The 26,633-nt window shown below is 40.3% G+C and overlaps 2 protein-coding genes across 3 annotated transcripts in view; both read left to right on the top strand.

The window, feature by feature from the left end:
• Positions 1-26,633, top strand: part of ST3GAL4 (ST3 beta-galactoside alpha-2,3-sialyltransferase 4) — a 1,054,305-nt gene that overhangs the window by 881,586 nt on the left and 146,086 nt on the right. The window lies entirely within an intron of this gene.
• The window catches only part of FAM118B (family with sequence similarity 118 member B), a 48,724-nt gene that overhangs the window by 2,231 nt on the left and 19,860 nt on the right, over positions 1-26,633 (top strand). For both annotated transcript variants that reach the window (XM_003130065.6, XM_005667489.4), the window contains exons 2-3: positions 22,691-22,783; positions 24,997-25,249. In XM_003130065.6, coding sequence (XP_003130113.2) covers positions 22,698-22,783; positions 24,997-25,249 — 339 coding nt within the window. In that variant the 5' untranslated portion in view covers positions 22,691-22,697. The remainder of the gene's footprint in view (positions 1-22,690; positions 22,784-24,996; positions 25,250-26,633) is intronic.

Consider the following 26,633-nt stretch of genomic DNA (forward strand, 5'->3'; position numbering starts at 1 on the left):
TTGCTTCCTTCCTCTTCCTTGTTAAGTTGAAAACCTGTTCTAGGCAGTTCATTTTTCCACTTCTACACCCATCTCATTTTTTTTTTTTTTTTTGGTTGAGGACTTGTCTGATACATAGATTTTGATATATCATAGTATGTGCCCTCAAAATAACTACATGAAGAAAAACTTGCTAATTTATTTTTAAGGATATTTTCTAACCTGTGCAAGAACAATAAATCCTCCTTTTTATTTCATAAATACAAACAGGGACTGACTAATAAAGGAACTTGTGTTTCAATATCACAAATTTAAGGTTAATTAGTGGCATAAGGTTAAATTCTAGTTCCTTGAACAATGATTTGCTAGTTACACATTAACCAGTGATTCATTTTCCCTGAGGAGCAGGAAGTACTTGGATATTGTTTTATGGTTTTAGGGAGATTCAAAGAAGCAATTAGCAGGAGCTCTCTGAAGGTGCCCTGGAAAATGCAGTTATTGGGAGCTGGGAGATCTGGGAACTAGACTCAGATCAGCTGCTTGTGAACTTGAGCAAATAATTGGGGCTTCAGTTTTTTTTGTCTTTTAAAAGAAGATCCTTACCAGCTCTAAGCTTCATATCTTCTATGAAGATTTTTCACTGACACTTAAGTATTTCTCTTTCTTAGCAGGTGGAATTTATTTCAGACTTAGCTTAGATGCTTTTAGCACTGGCACAGAGAACCAGGATTTTGCTCTTGTCCCTACAGTTTAATCTTTTTTTTTTTTTTTTTTTTTTTTTTGCTCTTTTGAGGGCCGCCCCCACGGCATATGGAGGTTCCCAGGCCAGGGGTCAAATTGGAGCTGGCCTGGGAATCTACACCACAGTTCACGGCAACGCCAGATCCTTAACCCACTGAGTGGAAGCCAGGGATCAAACCTGAAGCCTCAAAGTGCCTAGTCATGGATTCATTTCCGATGCATCATGGTGGGAACTCCCTCCACAGTTTAATCTTAATCGCACTGAGCTGACATTTATGTTTGGGGGTTACTTCATTGAGTGCTGCTGGAGTAAGATTTTAGAAAACAGTGGTATTGACCTGTAACATCAGTGTAAGCTCTTGTTTCCATACCAGCATTTCAGAGAGATTCCACTGTATTTTTGCCCCTCATACTTTTATTCATCTTTTAAGTAATGACTCGGGCAGGTCTAGCTTAAATTACTGCTTCCCAAACTTTTTTCATACCATTGTACATGTGGAAATTATTGTTGTGTTACTGAGGAAAACTGGATGCAACCCACAGAAGACAGCTGGCCTGGGAGCTGTGTGGCTGTCCCAGTCCCCACCTGACTATACACAGGTGGAGAAGATGCCCTGTGGCCCATCTGATCATTAGGAAAGTCAGCATTACACATTCAAGGTCTTTGTCCCAAACTCTTCATAACTATCAGGAGGAACTGTGTCCCTTTTTTTTTTTTCACTTTTTTTTTTAGGGCCCCACACATGGTATATGGAGGTTCCCAGGCTAGGAGTGTAATTGGAGCTACAGCCGCCAGCCTACACCACAGCCACAGCAATGCCAGATCTGAGCCACATCTGTGACCTACACCACAGCTCACGACAACGCCAGATCCTTAACCCACCAAGCAAGGCCAGGGATCGAACCCGCAGCCTCGTGGTTCCTAGTCAGATTCATTTCCGCTGTGCCACGGTGGGAACTCCACTTTTTTTAGAGCATGTTATATATAATCCTTTGAAATGTAGCCCATTTTGCCTGCTCATGTCTGGTTTAGGTTTTTTTTAATTATTATTGTATAAGTTTCAGTCGTTCAGCATTATAATTCAACATTTGTATACACTACAGAGTGACCACCACCTCAGATTTGGTTACCTTAATTATTTTAGTTAAAACTGTCTCTAGTCTGTTTTGCACTTAGGTGCCTTTATGCTCTTGGCTAGTTTATATTTAAAGACCGTATTTGTCCTTACACAGTGGCCTCTTTTAAAGTGTATGAATAGTAATTAAGTGATAAAGAGATGGGAAATACTTTTGCTGTAGTGTTTTGGCCTAAATTATGAGCAGTCTTGCTCTGCCTATCTAGAGGAGATGGGGAATTTCTTTAAACATGGTATTTTATGTTTTCCATTACATGAGTAATATAGAAAAATGTGAAAAAAATACAAAAAGTAGAGTGGAGGGGGAAGTCATTCATAGTTCTATTTCCCTAATACTGTAAATATTACCGTTTTTCTTGTCTTTTTTAAAAATAATGCGTCTTTTCATAGTTCCCATCGTGGCTCAGTGGTTAACAAACCCAGCTAGTAACCATGAGGTTGCGGGTTCCATCCCTGGCCTCGTTCATTGGGTTAAGGATCTGACGTTGCCATGAGCTGTGGTGTAGGTCATAGACGCAGCTCAGATCCCTCGTTGCTGTGACTGTGGCATAGGCCGGCAGCTACAGCTCTGATTAGATCCCCTAGCCTGGGAACCTCTGTATGCTGCAGGTGTGGCCCTAAAAAAGCCCCCAAAAAATCATGTATTTTTTCTTAATTGTGGAAATTTTCAAACATCTACATAAGTAGAGAACATCCTCTAATAATCCCAAGTACCTATCAGCTAGCTTCTACAAGCAACTAGCACAGGGCCAACCTTGTTCTACACCTCATTCTTTTTTTTTTTTTTTTTTTTTGTCTTTTTGCTATTTCTTTGGGCTGCTCCCTCGGCATATGGAGTTACCAGGCTGGGAGTCTAATGGGAGCTATAGCTGCTGGCCTATGCCAGAGCTCACAGCAACGCCGGATCGTCGTTAACCCACTGAGCAAGGGCAGGGACCAAACCCAAAACCTCATGGTTCCTAGTCGGATTTGTTAACCACTGCGCCATGACGGGAACTCCTACACCTCATTCTTAACTCCCAGATGGTTTTGAATCAAATCCCAGAAACATCATTTCATCTGTAAACCATTCAGTATGTACATGCAAAAGATTAGAGCTAGTTTTCAACATAACCATAATACCATTATCACCTTAAAATATTATATATTCCTTGACATCACCAAGCAACCAGTCAGTACACAGATTTTCCTGTTGATCTCACTCTCTTTTTAACAGTTAATTTGTTTGAATTGGGATGCAAGAAAGATCCACAAATCATGTATACACTTTTAATGAGAAAAGTAAAACCACATGTGCATTCAGAAGAGATGTGTGGACCTAAACCCTGGGGATGCTAAGAGCTTGCACTTCAGAGTCAGACAGACTGGGTTTCAAATCCACCTCTGCCCCTTGCCAGCTGTGTAACCGTGGGCAAGTTATTTCGCCTCTTTCTCTCGCTTTAGTTTCTTTATCCTGTAAAGTTGGAATAATATGTACCCTAGGACCACCATGAGGCTCAAGTGAGTTAGTGCAGGTTAAAATACTTTAGAGCCTTGGACATAGTTAATGCTCAGTTAAGTGCTAGCTCTGTCCAGCACCCAGTATAGCACCAGGGGCATAGATTTGTGGATTAAAAATACAGTAAGTCAAAAGAGCTATGGAATTTGGACTAATTCTGCCATTTAGGGGAATCACTTCAAAGTTTTGGACCCTAGATTTCTCATCCAAGAAAGGGCGTGGAGTGAACATCTGGATGATCACTAAAGTTACGGTGCTTGTAGGAAATGAGGCAGACTTGGTATTTTAGAACGAGCATGAGCTTTGAAAACAGACGCGGGTTTGCATCACATTGTTATTTACAAGCATTTACTGACTATCCCCAGCCTCAGTTTCTTCATATGTGCAGTGGGATTAATACCTATCTAATAAGATTGTTGTGATGAACAGTGAGATAAATATATCTGGTTCCTAATGTGGAGTAGGTACTCAGATTATTAGTCAGCATTTCATGATTATAAGTAAAAATAAGAATGTTGCACTGGAGCATTTTCAACATCTCAAAGAGCTAGGCATTTTAAGGCATTTTTTATAAATGAAGATGATCAAGTATCTTGTGGGAGAAGGAATGTACACTGGAAGGGTGAACCAGGAAAATATGTTTCCAGAACAGTGGAAAATTGAGGGCCTATGCAACCATGTTTTATAAAGGCCAGAGGATATGATTCGTAAAGCAATTCAAGAAAATACTTGCAACAGATAGTTGCTTAAGTCAAGTAAACTTATTTTCTGCACCATTTGAAAATTTTAACAATAAGTTAAAAGTTGTGGATTTTTTAATTGAAATGTAGTCAGCGTTATATTAGTTTCAGGTATGCTGCATAGTGATTTGATATTTGCATACTTGATGAAGTGATCACCACAATAGGTCTAGTAATCATCTGTCCCCATACAAAATTATTAGAACATAGTGGGACATATTCTTTATACTGTATATTACATTCTTGTGGCTTATTTTGTAACTCAAACATTTTTACCTCTCATCACCTTCACCTATTTCTCCCCCACCTCTACCCCCTCCCTCTCTTGTTATGGCAACATCTGTTCTCTATCTCTGAGTCTGTTTGCATTTTGTTTTGTCTTTTTTAGGTTGCATCTGTGAGATCACATGATATTTGTGTTTCTCTGATTTATTTCACTTAGCATAATACCCTCTAGATCCATCCATATGACAATAAATGGCAAGATTTCACTTTTATGGCTGAGTAATATTCCATTGTGTGCATATGTGTACGTACCACATCTTTATCCATTCATCTATTGGTAGACTCTTAGGTTGCTTCCATTATCTTGGCTGTTGTAAGTAATGCTGCAGTGGTCATTGGTGTGCCTATATCTTTTGGAATTATTGCTTTTGTTTTCTTTGGGTAAATACCTGGAAGTGAAATTGCTGGATCCTATGGCAATTGGATTTTTAATTTTTTGAGGAACCTCCACATGGTTTTCTATAGTGGCTGCGCCAGTTTACAGTCCTACAAACAGTGCACAAGGGCTCCCTTTTCTCCACATTCTCACCAACACTTGTTACTTCCTGTCTTTTTGTGTGTGTATTTTTTAGGGCCACACCCTCCCCATAAGGAAGTTCCCAGGCTAGAGTTCTAATCCCAGCTACAGCTGCCAACCACAGACATGGTCACAGCAACCGGGGATCTGAGCCCCATCTGCGACCCACACCACAACTCATGCAGTGCCAGATCCCTGACCCACTGAGCGAGGCCAGGGAATCAGACCCGCATCTTCATGGATACTAGTTGGATTTGTTTCCCGCTGTGCCACAACAGGAACTCCCAGGCCATTTTTTAATTAGGTTGTTTGTTTTTTTTGATGTGTTTATGAATTCTTTGTATATTTTGGGTATTAACCCCTTATCAGATAATACCATTGGTTTGTTTGTTGATGGTTTCCTTCACTATGCAAAGCTTTTTTAGTTTGATGTAGTTGTGTTTGTTTATTTTTGCTTTTGTTGCCCTTGCCTGAAATTGCTAAGGCCAAGGTCAGAAAGTATACTTTCTATGTTTTCTTCTAGTTTTTGGTTTCACGTGTTACATTTAAGTCTTTAGTCCATTAAAGAGTTTATTTTTATGTGTGTGGTATACTCTTATGCATGTGGCTGTCCAGTTTTCCCAACACCATTTATTGATGAAGCTGTCTTTTCCCCATTGTATATTTTTTCTTTCTTTGTCATAGATTAATTAGCTGTATAAGAAGATGTGAAGTGTGTGTGTGTGTGTGTGTGTGTGTGTGTTAGTAATTGGAACATGTCTTTTGCTCTAATGATATTGTTAATTTAATGGAAATAACTTGCATGAACTGTTATGAGGAGAGCTGCCCCATTAACTAACTGACTTAGGAAACCAGATCCACTCTGCGTTTACTGATCCCATTCTACTAGTCAGCACTTCCCCAACTTGTTTAAGATAAGAATCACCTGAGTTACTTTTAAAATCTACAGCTCACTCTGGAGGTTTTGATTTGCTCAATTCTGTTTCCCTCCCTCATTCCTACCCAACAAACTCATATATTTATACCTCTGCCCAATCTTTCCTTGAGCCAGATGATCCATCACAGCTCTGCTCTTCCTTGTGTGTGGGTTCAGCTTTGCCTGTTTGTTTGTTGTTGTTGTTGTTTTCACTTACCTACATTAATTTTTTTCCAAATGCTCTCACATATTAACCACATTATTATCAGTAATGTCACTATGGACTCATAGGTATCACTCACTTTTTTACTGGAGCCCTGCATCTTCCTCCTTTTCCCTTTACTGCTTCCTATGAGTATCATTCAGTAACTGACCTTTTCTCTCCTGGGCTGCCTCTCATGCCATCCCATTTCTTGGCTTAGGTCCTTATGTCCTAAGAATTTGAATTCTGAAATAATCCTGGAGTTCCCACTGGGGCACAGAGGGTTGAGGATTTGGCATTGTTTCTGCAGCAGTTCAGGTCACTCACTGGCCCAGTGCAGTGAGTCAAAAAGGGTCTGGTGTTGGAGTTCCTGTTGTGGCTCAGCAGGTTACAAACCTGACTAGTGTCCATGAGAATGCAGATTCGATCCCCTGGTCGCACTTGGGTGGGTTAAGGATCCAGCATTGCTGTGAGCTGTGGTGTAGGTCACAGACAAGGCTCGGATCTGGCATTGCTGTGACTGTGCTGTAGGCTGGCAGCTGCAGCTCCAATTTGACCTCTAGCCTGGGAACCTCCATATGCCATGGGTGCAGCCCTAAAAAGACAAAAAAAAAAAAAAAAAAAAAAAAAAATCCAGCATTGCCACAGCTGTGATGTAGGTTGCAGCTGCAGCTTAGATCCCATCAATGGCCTGGAACTTCCATAAGCTGTCAGTGCAGCCAAAAATTAATTAATCCCAAAGTATTTGAATGACTTTATTTTGCCCACAAACTTGTTTGATGTTCAGAAATGTAACAGAGTTCCAGGCTTGAAATAATTTTCCCTTAGAGGTTTAAAGGCTTTGTTGAACTGTCTAGTATCTGTAAGTACTCTGGAGGCACAGTGGTTCCAACCCTTTTTAATTAACCTTGGTTGTGTTGTTGTTGTTGCTGGTGTTTTTCATTCGAGCCCTCGGTATGCAAAAGTTCCCCAGTCAGGGCTCGAACCCAAGCCTTGGCAGTGGCAGTGCAAAATCCTTAACTGCTGGGCCACTGGGGAACTCCTAGGTAACCTCTTTTTATTGATTTGGTTTTTTCTTTTCTTGCTCACTAGAAGTTCAAGGATATTCCCTAGCTCTTGTGGTCCAGTGTTTCATGGTGATATACCCTAGTGTGGGTCTTTTCCTCATCCACTGTTCTTGGTGGACCCTTTCATTCTGGAAATTCATGATGTTAGTTCTGGAACATTTTTTTATACTATTTTCTGATTCTCTCCCACATCTTTTCTTTTCCTTTGATCCTTTTTCATTATATCCATTCTTGTCATATGGATATGATAGCTAAAGAGGGCCCATTATAGTTTTCAGTTTCCTACTCTCTACATTGGGACAAATTTGAGATTTATTGCCAGACTGACTGTCAATCCTAATATAATGGCAAGCCCCTGCGTGTGATAAGAATTGGGTGTTTTCACCACAGCTTCATAGACCCCATTAGGGCAAATTGGGATGGGTCCAGCCCTCTGTTCACTTCCTCCCAGTTCTCCCATCACCCCAACTCACTCACGGCCTAGAAATGCACTGCTTCTCTCTTTTCTACTCTCAAAATACACTCCACTGTTCTGTGGATGAATCCACAAGCTGAGTATTGAAAATTAATTTTATTAAGACACTCATATAAATGAAGGAAGAAAAGTTTTTTAAAAACTCAGGGAGTTCCTGTCGTGGCTCAGTGGTAATGAACCGAACTAGTATCCATGAGGATGCAGGTTCTATCCCTGGCCTTGCTTAGTGGGTTAAAGATCCAGTGTTGCCCTGAGCTATATATAGTGTAGATAGAAAATGTTGCTCAGAACCAGCATTGCTATGGCTGTGGCATAGGCCTGCAGCTTTAGTTCCTATTCGACCCCAGCCCACGAACTTCCATATGCCTCGCGTGTGGCCCTTTAAAAAAAAAAAAAAAAAAAAAAAAAGCACATACGCAAAAAAACCACTCAGTGGGGTGTGTTCTCTGATGGTCTAGTGGTTAGGACTCAGCACTTTCACCCCTGTGGCCGGGGTTCCATCTCTGGTGTGGGAACTGAGATCCCTCATCATGCCTTGGCCAAAAAAAAACAAGCAAACCATGAAGGGGACTTAAATATGGTATAAAAGCAGGGGCAGACTCTTAAGAATACACCTCTTTGAATTGATATGGACGTAAAATAGGCCATTCACACTAGCTCCAAGAGTTATCTTGAAAACTGCTTATCAGTACATAAACCAAAATCTCAGCAGCAGTTGTGTCCAGGTGGGATGACTTGCTATCTCTACGTCACTGTACCTTACCTCTTCCCCAGGAACCTACATGCCACCTGTGTCCTTTCTTGAAAAGGAAGATGCTTTTTCCCTGTGCAGTGTCTCCTGCCTTGGGCCCAGGCCTCTTGTCACTCCCTGAGACCCCTTCGTCTGTCTTCCACTGATCTCTTTAAGAAAGTATGTTTTTAGGTTTCCCTACCCTGTTTTTCTCTCATCTGTATTTCTCCTCAGTTATTTTCACTGGCCACTTTTTAAGATTAATGCCCCTTGCTCTGCAAAGCAATGCTTTTAAAACTGTTTCTTCTAAGTCAGCCTAGTCTTCCTAGCTCTGGCAGCCTCAGATAATAACCTTATTTTGGAGCTTTCAGCTTCTTGTTTCAGGTCTAAATAGTGCTTTCATCTCTCAGTTCATTTACAGATCAAAGAGAATATTTTTCAATTAATATTTCTCAGGGAGTTCCCGTCGTGGCGCAGTGGTTAACGAATCCGACTAGGAACCATGAGGTTGCGGGTTCGATCCCTGCCCTTGCTCAGTGGGTTAACGATCCGGCGTTGCCGTGAGCTGTGGTGTAGGTTGCAGACGCGGCTCGGATCCCGCGTTGCTGTGGCTCTGGTGTAGGCCAGTGGCTACAGCTCCGATTAGACCCCTAGCCTGGGAACCTCCATATGCCGCAGGAGCGGCCCAAAGAAATAGCAGAAAAAATATATATATATATTTCTCAGGAAAAAACCCAAATATCCTGAAAAGAATAGTTTAGTTACAAGCTTAACCACTTTCCTACCATCCACTTCTCCATCATTCTCTTGTTCTTAAGGGATTACTGAAATTCATCCAGGGAAGGTACTTGGAAGATCTTTCCTAAAATAGATGACAGTTCTTTCAAAATCAGTAAATGCTTGTGTTGGTGCTTGAGACAGAAAGAACTAATCTCCTATAATCCTATCACCAAGAGGTTGTTTCTGCCATTCAGAGATCTCCAGCACATGATAAGGAACAGGTAGTTGAAATGTGTTTTGACCTTTAAGTTTGAAATAAGACTATCTTAAATATGTTTGGGTTTTGGAGGGCTGTATAATGAAACTTCTGAGTAGGTATCTCATGAGTTTGAAACACAAGGAGAGATCTTAGCTGAAGATACAGATAAGTCATTAGCATTCAGTTGGCATTTTAAACCCTCCCGGAGTAGATGGGATGGGGAGAGGAGGGAATAGGTAAAGTCGTTCCACTGGAGAGCCTCAGACATTGCCCTGAAGACCATCCACAATCAGGGGCTGAGCCGAGAAGAGGACCCTCCCCTACAGGGCTGGGAGGAAGGCCACGAAAGCAGTATCCAGGGGAGATGAGAACGGAATCCGGTGCCCAGTGCTTCCAAGATGTAAAGGAAGATAAATCCTAATGATTTCATTGAGTTTTGCATAATGAAACCTATTTTCTGTCAAGCTTTCCTTGATCTTACTCAGACACAATTGTTAATCTCCTCTGTACTTCATATGCATATTAAACTTAGCACAGATACATTATAAATATTTGTACAGTTCTGTTGACCCTGAAAGGTGGGGACTTTTCAAGGGTTTGGCCCTTCAGGGTGTGGTGTTAATTATCTTTGGCGAGACAGTATTGCATTGTGTCTCCCTGACATGGACTCAGAAGTCAGCATCCTGTGTCTACTGTGTAGTAACCATGGCATCTTTGAGCTTCCGTTACCTGTAGTATCTGTGATATGTGAGGCTAGTTTCTGCTTTGTAGAGGAGTGAATTCTTTGTATAGAACAGTGCTTGGCTCGTTGTGAACACTACATGGCATTTGTTGCCGGTGAACTGGATGCAGTTGCGGTATTATTCTTAGCCCAGTGCCTGGCGTTTGACAGATAATTTAACATGAAAATTCAGTAACTTGTGTCGAATACAATTCCTGTCATTTTAAACTCCACAAGTATATACAAATATTCATGCCAAGCCAGAGGAACACCTCAGAATAGAAGTGGACTGAGAATTCTGTGAGTGTAGCTTTGTTTTATAAAACAACCTGTAGGCTTTTTGCAGTGGTACTATGTGATCTTAGTTTTTTTTTCATGTAACTGGGAAAAAGAAAATTGAAAGGTAAAGAAGAGTCCTCCAAAGCAGGTGAGAATGTTGCCATGTAGGGATGAACATAGCCTTAAACAGGTGAGTGGTGCCTAACACAGTATTTGTTTGGCATCAGAGAAACGATAGTACAACTTTACCCATTCACCCTTGTTTTTTTTTTTTTAACAGTTCATAAAAATAAAAATGTCAGTTGATCTCTTAGACTTTACATCGTGGTAGGAACACATCCATTCAGTCAGCAAATACGTGAACATTTACTACACTCTGTAAACACTTGCTGTATGACAGAAACTGTGCTGGCGGCTGGGGATGTGATGACAAATAAGACAGGCGCTGTACTTGCCCTCAAAGAGCTTTTATTCTTCTGGGAGATGCCAGTAATTGCAAGTGTTAAGAAATTTGAATAAGGAGCTGGAGTATAAATGAGGACTTGATAGGAAGGTAACTTTAAGCCTTCCGGGATGGGATGGGGATGGGGGTGCAGGTGCTTGCCAAGTAGACTAAGACTGTGAGCCGGGAAAGTAGGTGATGTGTCTTGTGTGGCTGAGGCAGAGGGCTGGATGGGATGTTGTGAAGAGACTGCAGATGTCAGACCATGCCAGGTACTGCAGGCATGGTGAGGAGTTTCACATTATTAAACACGGAGAAGCCATTGACTGGATTTAAATCATGACTTAATAATCCAGTTTGTTTTGAAATCCCTTTTGCTACTTCAAAAGTCTTCTCTTGTTGTAGAGTACTTCTGATTTAATATATAAATCCACAAAACTGATTTCTTAGCCCTAAATACTGATGTCCTTGAGTCGTTTGCTAGAAAGAGTTCGTGTTAAAAATCCACCCTCAAAAGTCAGTTTTACATCTTAGATATCAGAAACTCAGGTTATAAAAATAAAGTGATTGACATTTAAAATTATTCAGTTAGTGCCGGAGGATAGTCTTGAAACTTAAAGTGTGAAATCCTTTTCCCTACTAGCATCAGATTACCTTCACTCTCCTGTTGTGACCATTGGTATGTATCTGAAAAGTGATAGCCTGAATGTTACCTTGCACACAGTTTTCACAGGAATGCGTCTTTTCCCATTTGTTCCATTTGAAAAAGGAATGGCGGAGTTCTCTTGTGGCTCGGCGGGCTAAGGATCCAGCGTCACTGCAGTGGCTCGGGTCACCTCTGTGGTGGGTTCCATCCCTAGCCTGGGAACTTCCATGTGCCATGGGAGCAGCCAAAAAAAAAAAAATGGCCTTTTATGGTCCTTGCTACATTAAAAGCGGTAATAGGTTGTTTCTTTTTTTTTTCTTTCTTTTTTTTTTTTTTGTCTTTTTGCTATTTCTTTGGGCCGCTCCCGCGGCATATGGAGGTTCCCAGGCTAGGGGTCTAATGGAGCTGTAGCCACCAGCCTACGCCAGAGTCACAGCAACTCGGGATCCGAGCCGTGTCTGCAACCTACACCACAGCTCACGCAACGCTGGAACCTTGACCCACTGAGCAAGGGCAGGGATCGAACCCTCAACCTCATGGTTCCTAGTCGGATTCGTTAACCACTGCGTCACGATGGGAACTCCGGGTGTTTCTTTTAATTGAAAATGTTTTCTCCACTGCACGATACATTTCTTATAATTCTAATCATGGGCAACATTTACATTTCAGTTAGTACATTCAATAAAAATTTTCATGCCTACTCTGTGACAGGCACTGTTCTAGGACCTCAGGTTACATCATTCATTAACTAAAGGAAGGTCCCTACCTTTGAAGAGTTTCACATTCCAGTGGGAGGAGGCAGAAGGCAAATAATAAACATAATTAATGTATTTATTACATTAACAATAAATATAAATAGTATGCTGGGTATGTATACTACTGTAGTATGTGCTATGAAATAAAAACTAGAACAGTTGATGCAGGGAGGGAGGAGGCTGCAGTTTTAAGCACAGTGGTCAGGGTGGCATCATGGAGATGGTATGACTTTCAAAGGCTTTGAAACTTCTGCAGATGCGGAGGGGAGAATAGAAAAAACAACCAATACAAAGAAAGCCCTGAGGCCAGAGTGCTCCAGGCCTGTTTGAGGAACAGTAAAGAGGCCAGCATGTCTAGAAGGGAGGGTGGACCTACAAGGAAGGGAGGGCATTCTTCAGCCCTCTAGGAACTGGCTTCTTAGTCAAATTCAAAGAGTTCGTAAGTCACTGTTTGATAGAAAAGTGTAAAACTGAATTGGTAGTAAAATGGAAATAGCTTGCTTACCTTCTAAGATGTTAGAAAGCTAGACTTCTGCTACATTACATTAACATTTCACTTATGACCATATTTCTTTGGCCCCAGCTATAAATTTGAAAACCATCTTTGAAATATTGTAATTTTCTTTTTTATTTCCATAACCCTGTTTGGCTCACTGTTTTTTTTGTTTTGTTTTGGTTTGGTTTGGTTTGGTTTGGTTTGGTTTGTCTTTTTGCCTTTTCTGGGGCCGCTCCCGTGGCATATGGAGGTTCCCATGCTAGGGGTCGAATCGGAGCTGTAGCTGCTGGCCTATGCCAGAGCCACAGCAATGTGGGATCCGAGCTGAGTCTGCAACCTACACCACAGCTCACAGCAACGCCCGATCCATAACCCACTGAGCAAGGCTAGGGATCAAACCTGCAACCTCATGGTTCATAGTTGGATTTGTTAACTACTGAGCCACAACAGGAGCTGCCTCACTGTATTTTTAAAAAGATAAAAGATACGGATTGTCTTTGGGTTAGCTAACATAACAAGAAATGTTAGAATTAAGAGCTGATTTTCTTTCATAAAGCAATGTGTGATTTGTTAACAAGTGAAATAGATGCAAATATAATATTTCAGCATTTGAAGGCAAATTAACTTCCAAATGTTTTTTTTTTTTTGTTTTTTTTTTGTCTTTTGTCTTCTTTTGTTGTTGTTGTTGTTGTTGTTGCTATTTCTTGGGCCGCTCTGGCGGCATATGGAGGTTCCCAGGCTAGGGGTCGAATCGGAGCTGTAGCCACCGGCCTACGCCAGAGCCACAGCAACGTGGGATCCGAGCCGCGTCTGCAACCTACACCACAGCTCACGGCAACGCCAGATCGTTAACCCACTGAGCAAGGGCAGGGACCGAACCCGCAACCTCATGGTTCCTAGTCGGATTCGTTAACCACTGCGCCACGACGGGAACTCCCCCCAAATGTTTTACGTAGACACCGAGTGGAAATCATCCTAACCATTATTAAAATTCTAGGTAATTATTGAAAAAAAAAAGTTCATAAGTCAAAATAAAGGAACAAATCAGGTAAAGAATTTTCACCCCATGAATGTTCTGCAGATAGTAATCTATAGCTACCCTAATTCATGTATTAACTTGAATTAAGTGATTCCAAAGTTTCTCAAATTCATTTCATAGGGCAGCTAAGCAAACAAAAATTTTTTTCTGTGAATAAGAAACTGATGTTGGATCAATCACAAGCTCATATGACCTAGCATTTAGTAAAAGCTGAAAATTTTACCATTCCCGTTTGTAGATCTCAAGTTAAAAACCGAAAACCTTTGTCTTATAGTAAAGGAATGGCAAAGGTGCTAGATGCACTTACCCCCAAGAGGGCCCAAGTCTAGGGGAGCATATTTGGTTACCTCCCTTATTTCTTTCAGGCTTAGTAGCTCCAAATCCTTTCAACATTTTTATTTAGTGATAATGTATTTTCTGTTCTTTGACTCAGTGAGATTTTCCATGTGTTTAAGTTTCCAACCTAAGTCAGGCACACTATTTTCATAAGGTCCTAATCAGTGACTAATATAGTCAAATATTGCCAGAGTCATGTGCATATCAAGTGTATTATATTGGTGTACAAGTTTGGTGTCATCTTTGTTTCAGACGCACAGTGTTCTATGAAGAACCAGGCTTAGTTTATCCAGTGAGATCACTAGAGCTTTTCCAACCATATTTGCCCATAATGTCTTTTCCCATGTTGTTTCTGAATTTCACTTTTCAAAGTATCCTTTTGTGGTTTCTTAAGCTTCTTTCTCACTAATTCCTTACCCAGTTTGTCATGGTTGTTTCATATTTGAGTCCTCCTTGTGAAATTGCTATTCATTATTTCTGACTTAGTTTCCCATGAGGTTGAAGATGAGGTATGATTACCGAAGAAAATTCAGAGAAGGAGAGGTCTTTGACTTTCTGAAGCAAAACATGCTACATTTATCTCACAATAAAAAAGGTAATTGGTACAAGTTAACTGTGAGCTAGGGCCCTTGAAAATTTTGGAAGGCCTTTTCTCTCCTTCCTCTAGATAGGACTGCATATGAATCACCCCAAAATGTAATTCTCTGCCCTCATTTTTCTTTTTTTTTTTGTCTTTTGTTGTTGTTGCTATTTCTTGGGCCGCTCCCGCGGCATATGGAGGTTCCCAGGCTAGGGGTTGAATTGGAGCTGTAGCCACCGGCCTACGCCAGAGGCACAGCAACGCAGGATCCGAGCCGCGTCTGCAACCTACACCACAGCTCACGGCAACGCCGGATCGTTAACCCACTGAGCAAGGGCAGGGACCGAACCCGCAACCTCATGGTTCCTAGTCGGATTCGGTAACCACTGCGCCACGACGGGAACTCCCTCATTTTTCTTTAAAGTGATATGCCATGACCTCTAGGCCTACAGTTCCAGTGCCATCCCAAGCAGAAAGCTTAAGAGCAAGCATTTCGTAGATATTTGATAGCTGTTCAATGACAAAATTAAAAGATTGAATGCACTGAAAGCAAGCTTATTCCTAAATCCCTCTTTATTGGGTATTTTGATAATTGAGTTGTAAACATAATTAAGAATCCAGGATGGGTGTCTATTCAATTTTTTTTTTTTTTTTTTTGGTCTTTTCTAGGGCCACACCCTCGGCATGTGGAGGTTCCCAAGCTAGGGGTCTAATCGGAGCTGTAGCTGCTGGCCTATGCCACAGCCACAGCCATGAGGGATCTGAGATGTGTCTGTGACCTACACCACAGCTCACTGCAATGCCTCATCCTTAACCCAATGAGTGAGGCCAGAGATTGAACTTGCAACCTTATGGTTCCTAGTCTGATTCCTTAACCACTGAGCCACAATAGGAACTCCATATTCAACTTTTTTTTTTTAATCTGCTATATCAGTTTAAGATAACATGCAAAGACAGGTGTACTTTGTGTATCTTTTTTATGTTCTGGCCTTGGTTTTGCTGTTAATACGGTTTGGCCCATTGTGAGGACCTCTGTGATGTCTCGCCTGGTGTTGACAGTTCACTTAGTCCCTTTTAACATTCAGCTACAACTTGGAAGTTTTTAATCATAACATTTGCCAGCCTTCATGTCAAAGTCCAACTTTAAATTTTTTTTTCAAACTCAGTGCTGTTTAAGTCAGAAGTCCTCAGGAAAATAAAAAGGAGTGGAAATTAGGTGGGATATTCTTACTGAACATTTTAATTTTTATTATGGCGGAAAACTGTTCCCTTCTTTAAGACTTAGATTTCTATAATTTGCCCAGACTTAAAGGAATATGCATCTGTATACAGCACACTGTGTGTCCTCTTGTTGGCTTGAGAACAAGCAGTTGAAGGTATAACCATTCATCATTCACACATAATTCACATAACCGTTCATAATCCTCTTAATAGGAAGATTTTAGTTTTTAAGGATTTGCTAGAATGTAAAGTCTCTCTTTTCTTTCTTTCTTTCTTTTTTTGTCTGTACCTGTGGCATATGGAAATTCCCTGGCTAGGGGTCGAATTGGACCTGTAGATGTCATAGCCACAGTAAGACTGGATCCCTTAACCCCCTGAGTGAGGCCAGGGATCAAACCTGCGTCCTCAGGGATAACTAGTCGGGTTCGTTACCACCGAGCCACAATGGAAACTCCCAAAATCTCATTTTAATGAATAGCCTAGGTCATTTGTGATTGTTTGTATGATTGTACTACTTGCTGAATAGAAAATATTTTTATTAAATGCTCTTAAAGCTTCCTTCCTTAGCAGCATGTGTCATTGTTTTCAGGATATGTTGTTTCAGAAGCTTCACAGGAGGGAGAACAGTGGCAAGGAAGGAATTCATCAGTTTTCATTCTTTGCACAGTAAAATCATCAACTTAACATCACTGGCTTTTCTTATTGCTTTTGCTTGTTTTTGTTTTTGTTTTTCATCACCAACTTTTAATTCAAATCAGATTTTAGTTTGGATGTTCCATTACTCCTTCTTGAAACAGTTTTGTACTCTCTACCTGCTATGTTACTTTGGTTTTATAATTGAAAATAACTGATAGAAACAACATCTCAGCTTTTGAGCTTGGAATACCAGTGTGGTTTATTTTGGGACTGGACTTAAAAGGCTTTTTATAATTAGTGGTTATACCTCTCAGTCCTTAAAGTCTTTCCCAAAACCCTGTAGCTTATGAGTTCATTCTCACATTTTTTATTGATAGGTCATTGTTTGCTGGTGAAATCCCAAGAATAAGTGGTATCAAGCTGGCATTTTATCAGTGATTGTATTAAAACAAATTTTCAGAAAATGAGTGAGATACAGATCTCATCTGACAGAGGTTGAGGGTTTTGGTGCATACAATTTAGGGATAAAAATAGGAGCCACCTAAGTACGTATACCAGAGGTAGAAGAAACACTTCAAGACTGGGGTCACATCCTGGTGCATCTAGATGCAGTTCTTATGTATCAGTTCCATTTTTTTGGGTGAATGAGGAAGAAGAAAATGGAAACTTTTTGTCAAAACAAATAGGATAGGCTGCAATCTGCATTATGAAACTGAATTCATCAGCTACCTTAGTAAACTATTTTAGTTAATTTGTTAATTGTCAACAAGCTTATTGAGTGCCTCTTGTAGTACCTTACACTGGCTATCTTTTTCTTCCTTCCTCTCCCCAGAGTTGCAAAAAAACAGATGTGTTGGAATTAGGCCAGAAGCCACAATCAGAGGGGTTTGGTTTCTTCCAAGTCAGAGGATAACTTTTTTCCTTTAAAAATGAATTAACCCTTTTCTGGAGCTCCCATTGTGACACAGTGGAAACGAATCAGACTAGGAACCATGAGGTTGTAAATTTGATTCCTGGCCTCGCTCAGTGGGTTAAGGATCCAGCATTGCCATGAACTGTGGTGTAGGTCACAAGATGTGGCTCCGATCTGGCATTGCTGTGGCTATAGCATAGGCCGGTAGGTAGCTATAGCTCCAATTCGACCCTCAGCCTGGGAAATTCTGTATGCCGCTGGTGTGGTGCAGCCCTAAAAAAAGAAGAAAAAATGAACTTTTCTGTGTTTATACTAGAGAAAAAAGCCAGTCTTTATTCCAGTCATTGTTTTATGTTTTTTAAAGAAAGGGGGAAAGCTTGCTATAAGTAATACTGATCTTTTAAAGCACAAAAAGTACCACCTTTCCCAAGCTAGTCATTTGTAGATCTTTTATTTCCAGGCAAAACTACCATCATTAGAACTCTCCTCTTCTTTTTATTTATTCCATACACCCATATCCAAATGTGTATTATTCTGCATTCCTTCTGGCATGTCAGTTGTTTGAGCTGAAGACCACTCAGGGGAAGCACAGCATGAAGAGAGACCCCACTCTCATCTTTACGTGGGAAAGGAAGCCAGCTTTTGCCGTCTTTGCCAGCACCAAGATGCTGTGAGAGCAGCAGCTTCTGGAATTCTTTCATGTTTTCAGATCCACCAAGTCCTCGTTTATACAAACTCAATTTCATTCATATAGCCAGTCCTTTTCTCTTTTCTCTTGTCCCTTTTCCATGTTTCTTAATGGATTTTTCCTGGAACACTTGACTTGATTTTTTACGCACCAGATCTGAGCATTGTATTTCCTGCCAAGCTGACAGATTTCAAAGTAAAAGTGTCCTGTCTAATACAAAGACGTAGGCCTCAGAAATTTTGTTAGTGAGGTTACTTGTCTCAGTCAGCATTTACCAAGTGTCTTGCTTTTATTTTGCTCAACTCTGTTGACTTGAAGGATTTCTCAGTGCCTTAGCAGTAATTGGGGTAATGAAGACCCTGACACAGGTTATTGCTTTTGTTTTCTTGTGGCAGAAAAGCTTTTTTTCCACCTCTGCTAAGTCCCACTAAAAATGAAAACTCAGGTAGTGATCACATAAAGAAATAAATGTGTGAACTAGTTGATGCATGTTAGGAATTCTGTGCAAGATTTCACAATTAGCTTAGACGATCCTTAGCCTTACCGGCAGATAGTTTAAGCACTAAAATGGATTTTTTTTCCCCTGAAATAATACTCTACAAGGAATAAGATATGGTTTATGCTTGTGTGTCACTGGGATGGACAGTAAGATTGTATTATACGAGGCATCTTTTAGGCTGAAGAAAAGATGTTATTCTGTTAGAATGAGTATATATGATCAAGTATAAGGTGGGCAGGTGGGCATATTGTATTACTTCTCATTCAGTTTTTAAGAGGACCCAGAACATTCCAGTAACAACATGTCAGGAGCTGTTGGCCATATTTAATTCTCTTGAATTATGTAGATGGAATAGACTTTCAAAACAGTTGAGTCTGTAAAGAAAAAAATCAGAAAGTTTAGTATTCAGGCGTAGACACCAAGAATTGACTATATGTCAGAAAAGAAAAGAGACTCCTGCAAAAACAACCTTGCATATTTTGCAAGAGAAAATGATAGGACTGACCTAGGGTTCTGGTAGACTAGTAGGGGGAGGTATGTAGCAAATATTGCTTATTACCAGAAGAAAATAGTTCCATTGATCTCCTAAATTTAGCTGACTCCAGGATGCCTGCAACAGGGCACCTAGTCATGTAGCAGCTATTAAGCACCACACTTATTTCAAGTAAATCTGCTTTCTAGAATGTAGGAGTTTCCTTTTTTGATAGTTGTGGACTGCAAGTTTAAAATGGGGGAAAGGGGGAGCTGAGAAACTAATACTTGGAGAATGTTTTTATGTTGTAATGGTGTGGTTGTAATGGGCCTGGGAGGCAAGCCGCCTTGGTTTGAATTATAGCTCCCTGCCTTTCTGTGCCTCAGTTTTCTCATCACTAAAATAGGGCAATAATAGTACTTCATAAGGTTATGGGGATTACATGAGTTAACATTTGTAAATAGTGCATAACAGGTGGTAAGCACTGTGTGAGAGCTTATTATCACAACTCTAGTTTGGTAGCTGAATTAAACATTGAGATTGTGGAGATGTCCATCTTCAAAAATTAATGACATTAAATTACCTCCCTCTATAATTTCATCCTTCTCAAGACACAGTATTTTTATATGGGTGTAATTTGTCCAGGTGATGGGTTGTAAAACTGTATTTAAGACAAGAATATAAGCATATGCACTTTTCATGAGACACCAACATCATATGCTATTACTTACATGTGGAATCTGAAAAAAGGGCACAATGAACTTCTTTGCAGAGCAGATACTGACTCACAGACTTTGAAAAACTTATGGTTTCCAAATGAGACAGGTTGGGGGATGGAGGGATGCACTGACTGGGGGTTTGGGATGGAAATGCTATAAAATTGGATTGTGTTAATCATTTTACAACTATAAATGTAATAAAATTCATGGAGTAACAAAAGGGGGGGGAGCATATGCACTTTTCATTGTGTTCTTTGAAAAAATATCCCTAAACTCTTGGTTTTCCTGTATGTGGTAGAAGTTCCCATTCTTCTACCCCTACTTCTCCAGTCTAAAGCATAAACTAGGCTTTAGGAGATGCTTCACATAAATGAAAACCTCATAGAAATATTTTAATGGCAATTAACTCCTAACTCTTTTTATTGGCATATCAGTTACAGCTGTGAGACTATAATAAGTGATATGTACGCGTAAAAAAAGCTAGGATGGCATATGGTGTGTGACTTTTATTTGCAATATTTGCAAAATGTGGATTGTGGACGGATTATTTGCATTTCACTTAGGTGTTTCGTGTTTGTCTTATAAGAATCCCCTGAAGATTCTGGAGAATCTGGCTCTTTAATTTGGGATTAGAGCGTGTGAACATATACTATCTTTTAAATTAATTAATTTTCTCTTCAAGAATACATACTTTTAACAAGCATCTCAGATGACCGTGAAGTTCAGGCAAGATTTATTGTGTTAACTAAAATGTACAGACAACTTATACAGCTCAGCAGCAAAAAAGCCAACAACCCAATTGAAAAATGGGCAAAAGACCTGAATAGACATTTCCCCAAAAAAGATAAACAAATGGCCAAAAAGCACATGAAAAATTGCTTAATATCACAGATTATTAAAGAAATGTAAATCACAACTACTCTGAGGTACCACCTCACACCAGTCAGAATGGCCATCGTTAATAAGTCTGCAAATAACAAATGCTGGAGAGGATGTGAGAAAAGGGAATCCTCTGGCACTGTTGGTGGGAATGTAAATTGGTACAACCACTATGGAAAACAGTATGGAGGTACCTTAGAAAACTATACATAGAACTACCATATGACCCAGCAATACCACTCTTGGGCATGTATCTGGACAAAACCTTACTTGAAAAAGACACATTGCAACACTATTCACAATAGCCAAGACATGGAAACAACCTAGATGCCCATTGACAGATGAATGGGTTAAGAAGATATGGTATATATACACAATGGAATACTACTCAGCCATAAAAAAGAACAAAACAATGCCATTTGCAACAACATGGATGGAACTAGAGACTCATACTAAGTGAAGTAAGTCAGAGAAAGACAAATATCATGTTATATCACTTATATCTGGAATCTGATATATGGCACAAATGAACCTTTCCGCAGAAAAGAAAATCATGGACATGGAGAACAGACTGTGGTTGCCAAGGGGGAGGGGGAGGGAGTGGGATGAATTGGGAATTTGGGCTTAATAGATGCAAACTATTGCCTTTGGAGTGGATAAGCAATGAGATCCTGATGTATAGCACTGAGAACTATATCTAGTCACTTAAGATGGAGCATAATAATGTGAGAAAAAATAATGTATACATATATGTGTGACTGGGTCACCTTGTACAGTGAAGAATTGACCGAACACTGTAAACCAGCTATGATGGAAAAAATAAAAATCATTATAAAAACATAAAATATAGAGTTCCTGCTGTGGCGCAGCAGAAACGAATATAACTAGGAACCATGAGGTTACGGATTTGATCCCTGGCCTCGCTCAGTGGGTTGGGGATCCGGCATTGCCGTGAGCTGTGGTGTAGGTCGCAGATGTGGCTCAGATCTGGTGTTGCTGTGGCTTTGGCGTAGGCCAGCAGCAACAGCCCCCATTAGACCCCTAGCTTGGGAACTTTCGTATGCCATGGGTGCAGCCCTAAATGGACAAAGACAAAAAATTTAAGAATTAAATATGATTGTCAGAATTAAAAAAAAAAGGCTTATTGAGTTAAATAATTCATGTGTCTTCTCTGAGCCCCAGCTGTCTCACCAATAGAAATAAAGATTTGACTAGAAAGATAGTCTGTCTCCCAACTCCCTACTGTGATTTTGAGGATCCCTATTTTTCTAGTGAGTGTGATATCAAAGAAGAATTCCATTATGTGTGATGGAATATGGGTTCCAAGTATTGACAATGTAAGGTAATAAAATACCCAAAACTCACTAAAGTATTGCTATGTTAGAATTAACAGCCCTTATATTTAGCAAGTTTACTAAACTTTTGAGCAATTAAAATTCTCTTTATTGATCTTATTCTGATCTCTGAGGATTCTTTTACTAGTTATCTCATCACCTGAACATAATTGCTTGATGATACCTTTCCCATCCTCACAGTGTCTCAGAATCCTCTCCCTGTCTAGCTGGAGAGTCATCCCTTGCTGCCTTTAAGGACACAATTCCAGCAACGAGGAATATCCAGCAGTCAGCAAATTAGTATTGATTATCCTGTCCTTGACCTGATGATTTCTTTAGCTGATAGTAACTGGATAATTCGGGGAAGTTAGCATGCTTACCTTACCCATGGGTTATTTTCATCCCCTAGGTGCTCCCCAAGCCTGTCTCTGGGAGAATAACAGGTATTTCTTGGGTTCCACAAAGTGATGGCCAACAATTGACATGAGTTCAGTGGTTTGGTATGGTTTGGTCTTTGGAGGGGGAGAAAGAGCCATCAGGAACAAAAGCAAGATAACAGTATAGAGCACCAAAGTCATAATTTCAAGATTATTTACTTTCTTTTTTTTAACTTCTTAAGTTTGGGACACTCATTAGTTTCTGTTAATCAGGTAACACCTTTCAAACACTCTTAGGATGTACAGCTTATTAAAACTGTTTAGTGTATATGCTGTATTAAATGGTATACTTTACACATCTAACTGTGGTCCATGGTATTTAATCTATTTTAGAAACTGGATGGCTTCTACAGGGAGCCAGGCCTCGGATATAGACAAGATTTTGGGATTCTTCAGTGATGGCGCACCCCCCACCAAAAAGCCCAGGTAAACAGGGGATGGGAATCCCAGGAGGGGAGCAGATCATCATTGATGGTAGTTAAGGAAAAATGGTGAACATGCCGTACATCCCAAGTGACCTTACGAGTTAATATTAGCCTTCATATACAAACTAAACTATTTTTATATTGCCCCCCCCCTTTTTTTTGTCTTTTTGCCTTTTCTAGGGCCCCTCCTGCAGCATATGGAGGTTCCTAGGCTAGAGGTCGAATTGGGGCTATAGCCGCCAGCCTACGCCAGAGCCACAGCAACGTGGGATCTGAGCTGCATCTGTGACCTACACCACAGCTCACAGCAGCGCTGGATCCTTAACTAAGCAAGGCCAAGGATCAAACCCGCAACCTCATGGTTCCTGAGCAGATTTGTTTCTGCTGTGTCACAACAGGAACTCCAGGGGTGCATGTATCTTTTCAAATTATGTTTTCTCTAGATATTTGCCCAGGAGTGGAATTTTTAGTTTATTTTTAGTTTTTTAAGGAACCTCCATACTGTTCTCCATGTCTGTACTAATTTACATTTCCACCAACAGTGTAGGAGGGTTCCCTTCTCTTCACACCCTCTCCAGCATTTATTGTTTGTCGACTTAACTGGATAGTTTAAACTTAGAAAAATCACCCCTCAGATCTATAATATATAAGGTAGAGAATTCGTATAGTATAGCACATTCAAGTGAAAAGCACAAATCCTTGTTCTCCCTGATCCCCAGAGTTAACCACTATTTACAGTTCTTATGAATCCTTCTGGAAATTTTGTTAAGTATATGTTTGTGTGTGTTTCCCTGTCTTGATTTCCTTGAACTGAAATTCATTTTTCAATGTTTGCTTCTAATATCTATCATCAGTCTCCCCAGCAGACTAAGCTTTTGCGGTCAGGGACATCACCAGTGCCTGCCTTATCATCTGGTGCTTGGTGAGTTTTTCACGGAGTTGGGAATAGGGAAGGCAGTTCTCAAGGTGATTTCCCCCAAATCTCAAGGCTAAAAGTACTGTTCCTTTCTTGCATTGTGCCAAAATGCAGATCCTTTTATAATTTGGACAAAAGGTTGAGAAAGGTAATTTCTTAGGGAAAAACATGCCCTCAGCAAAAACTAAAGTGAATAAACATATTTCAGATTTTAATATTGTTTCAGAATGAAGGGGGGGTTGGAGAAACAAAACACAAAACTTCAGAAAACCGTGCTACCTCACGTAGAAGTTCAGGACAGGACTCAGTGCTTATCACGGAAGAAAGGAATGTTTTCCACCTTCCATCATATCCGTTGAATAGTTATTTCTTTATTTAGGTATGTAACGCAATTGTGTTTTCAGAATTCTGTTGGCCAATTTTTTTTTTTTTTTTTTTTTTTGGCTTGAAGATATCTAGAACAAAACCAAAGGCGCATTTGTTCCCATATTTGACTCTCTTATGCTCAGTTTTAGTCATGCTCATTTTCATCTTAATGTTCGCAGAATTTGGGCTTAAATTTTTATTGTTTTTTTTTTGGCTCCTCTTTTATACTCTCAGCAATAGGAATTTAATGTGCGTGGGTTCCTCTGCTCTCTGGAATTCAAGCCAAACATGTTTTTTGAAATTTAACGTTGGTTTAAAATGTCATTTAGTTAGCAAAACTCAGCTAAGCTGTAATAATCGGACCTTTTTCTGATGTTAGTGTGTTCTCTTAGGTTGAGGGGACGATGAAGGAGAAAATTGATTTTTCAGTGGCATTTTAGGATTCACACACAGGATTATCAACTTTGTTTTTCGGGGAGCTCTGGCACGGTATTCTGGTCTTCTTGCTTATGGTTTTTTGGAAAAGCATTGAACTTGTACCTTTCATCTTTGCGACCGTGAGAGAGCTGAAAACTGTGGTTTTATTTTTATTTTATTTTATTTTTAAAATTTATTTATTTTAGGGCTGCACCCGAAGCATATGGAAGTTCCCAGACTGGGGTCAAATCGAAACTGCAACTGCCAACCTACCCCACAGCCACAGTCAGATCCAAGCCACGTCTGCGACCTACACCACAGCTCACGGCAACACCAGATCCTTAACTTACTGAGTGAGGTCAGGGATCAAACCCACCTCCTCATGGACACTAGTCCGGTTCCTCACCAGCTGAGCCACAACGGGAACTCCCAAAACCATGGTTTTAGGCAGTCTTTGTTTTTGCCTCTTGTCTGCTGGATGCTCCCAGTCCTCTCATTTGTTTGACTTTTTTCAGGAAGCTGCTCCCAAGCCTGAAAACTAAGAAGCCTCGGGAGCTTGTGCTGGTGATTGGAACAGGCATCAGTGCTGCGGTCGCACCCCAGGTCCCAGCCCTGAAATCCTGGAAGGGGTTGATTCAGGCCTTACTGGATGCTGCCATTGACTTTGATCTTCTAGAAGATGAGGAGAGCAAAAAATTTCAGAAATGTCTCCATGAAGACAAGAACCTTGTCCATGTTGCTCATGACCTTATCCAGAAACTCTCTCCTGTGAGTACCCTTCTGTATGCCCTGCATTTGGTCTTTCCTAAAGCCGAGTACACATGCTAAATGCAGTAAGGATGTCCACCTCTAGCCTAGAGATTTGCATAACATTTGGCTCATTTACAGAATGTCCGTGTGTGGACCTGATTCAGAGTAGTTACCTTGATTCCAGTGTGTGTGTGTGTGTGTGTGTGTGTGTGTGTGTGTTGGTAGTGGTGGTGGTGGTGAGTCCTTTATATGTACAGAAGTGATACCACTGTTCCATTAGTGCTGTGTTTTGAATTTACTTTTTCTATACTCCTATAAAAGGTGTGTTCTCTGGCATCCTTGCCTTTTAGGGAACCTCAAAAAGATGAGAGCTAATTCTTATTTTGTGAGTGAAGCAAAACCGGTTTTAAAGTTCCTTTTAAAGGCAATTAATTATTGGAGTTCCTGCTGTTATGCAGTGGGTTAATGATCCAGCTTGTCTTTGTGGAGGCACAGGTTGCACAATGGGTTAAAGATCCAGTGTTGCTGCAGCTGTGGTGCAGGTTGCAGCTCCAGCTTGGATTCAGTCCCAAGCCCAGGAACTTATATATGCCACAGGTGCAGCAGAAAAACAAAAACAAAAACCAAAGGGAGGGGGCAGTTATTCATATTCATACAGAGTTTTGTCTTGTTTTATCAAACTGATTTGGGTATCAATTCCTGAATGATTTAAGAGCCTTCATGTCTTGCTTTGTTTTAAAAGTGTCTTCAAAATCGGGATTCACTTAAAATATATTTGGAAATAATAGAGTAGCCAAAGCATGTTTTAAATCTAAGTAAGTTAAATAAATGCACCTTGGGAAAAAAATGTAACTCTTAACTCCTTAAAAAGTCTGTTTTCATCACGACATTGTAAATCAACTATATCATTCAACAAAACTTTTAAAAATGAAAAAAAAAAATGTTAATTATCAGTGTTTATTTTTCCCCCTATGCTCTAGGGCTTATAGGAAAGAAGTGTCATTAAGAGCTAGTCTAAAAGACATTTAGGAGGAATTCATGACTCATTCAAAAACTTGTTACTTCCTCTTTTCATTTCCTTGTTCCTAATTGGGATACAGTATAAAAAATTAATAGACTTTAAAGAGCTCATGGGACTTTCACCTCATATCATACACAAAAATTAACTCAGTAGATTAAAAACCTAAATGTAAAAGCTAAAAACATAAAACTCTTAGAAGAAAACGTAAGTTTAAAGTTCATGAACCTGGATCTGGCAGTAGTTTTTTTTTTTTTTTTGTCTTTTTGCTATTTCTTTGGGCCGCTCCCACGGCATATGGAGGTTCCCAGGCTAGGGGTCCAATCGGAGCTGTAGCCACTGGCCTACGCCAGAGCCACAGCAACTCGGGATCCGAGCCGCGTC

Source organism: Sus scrofa, chromosome 9 (assembly GCF_054392235.1).
Source record: "Sus scrofa isolate SSC_HxYL_T2T_F1_AM1 chromosome 9, Sscrofa_HxYL_maternal_Yorkshire_Landrace_v2.0, whole genome shotgun sequence".
Taxonomy (NCBI): domain Eukaryota; kingdom Metazoa; phylum Chordata; class Mammalia; order Artiodactyla; family Suidae; genus Sus; species Sus scrofa.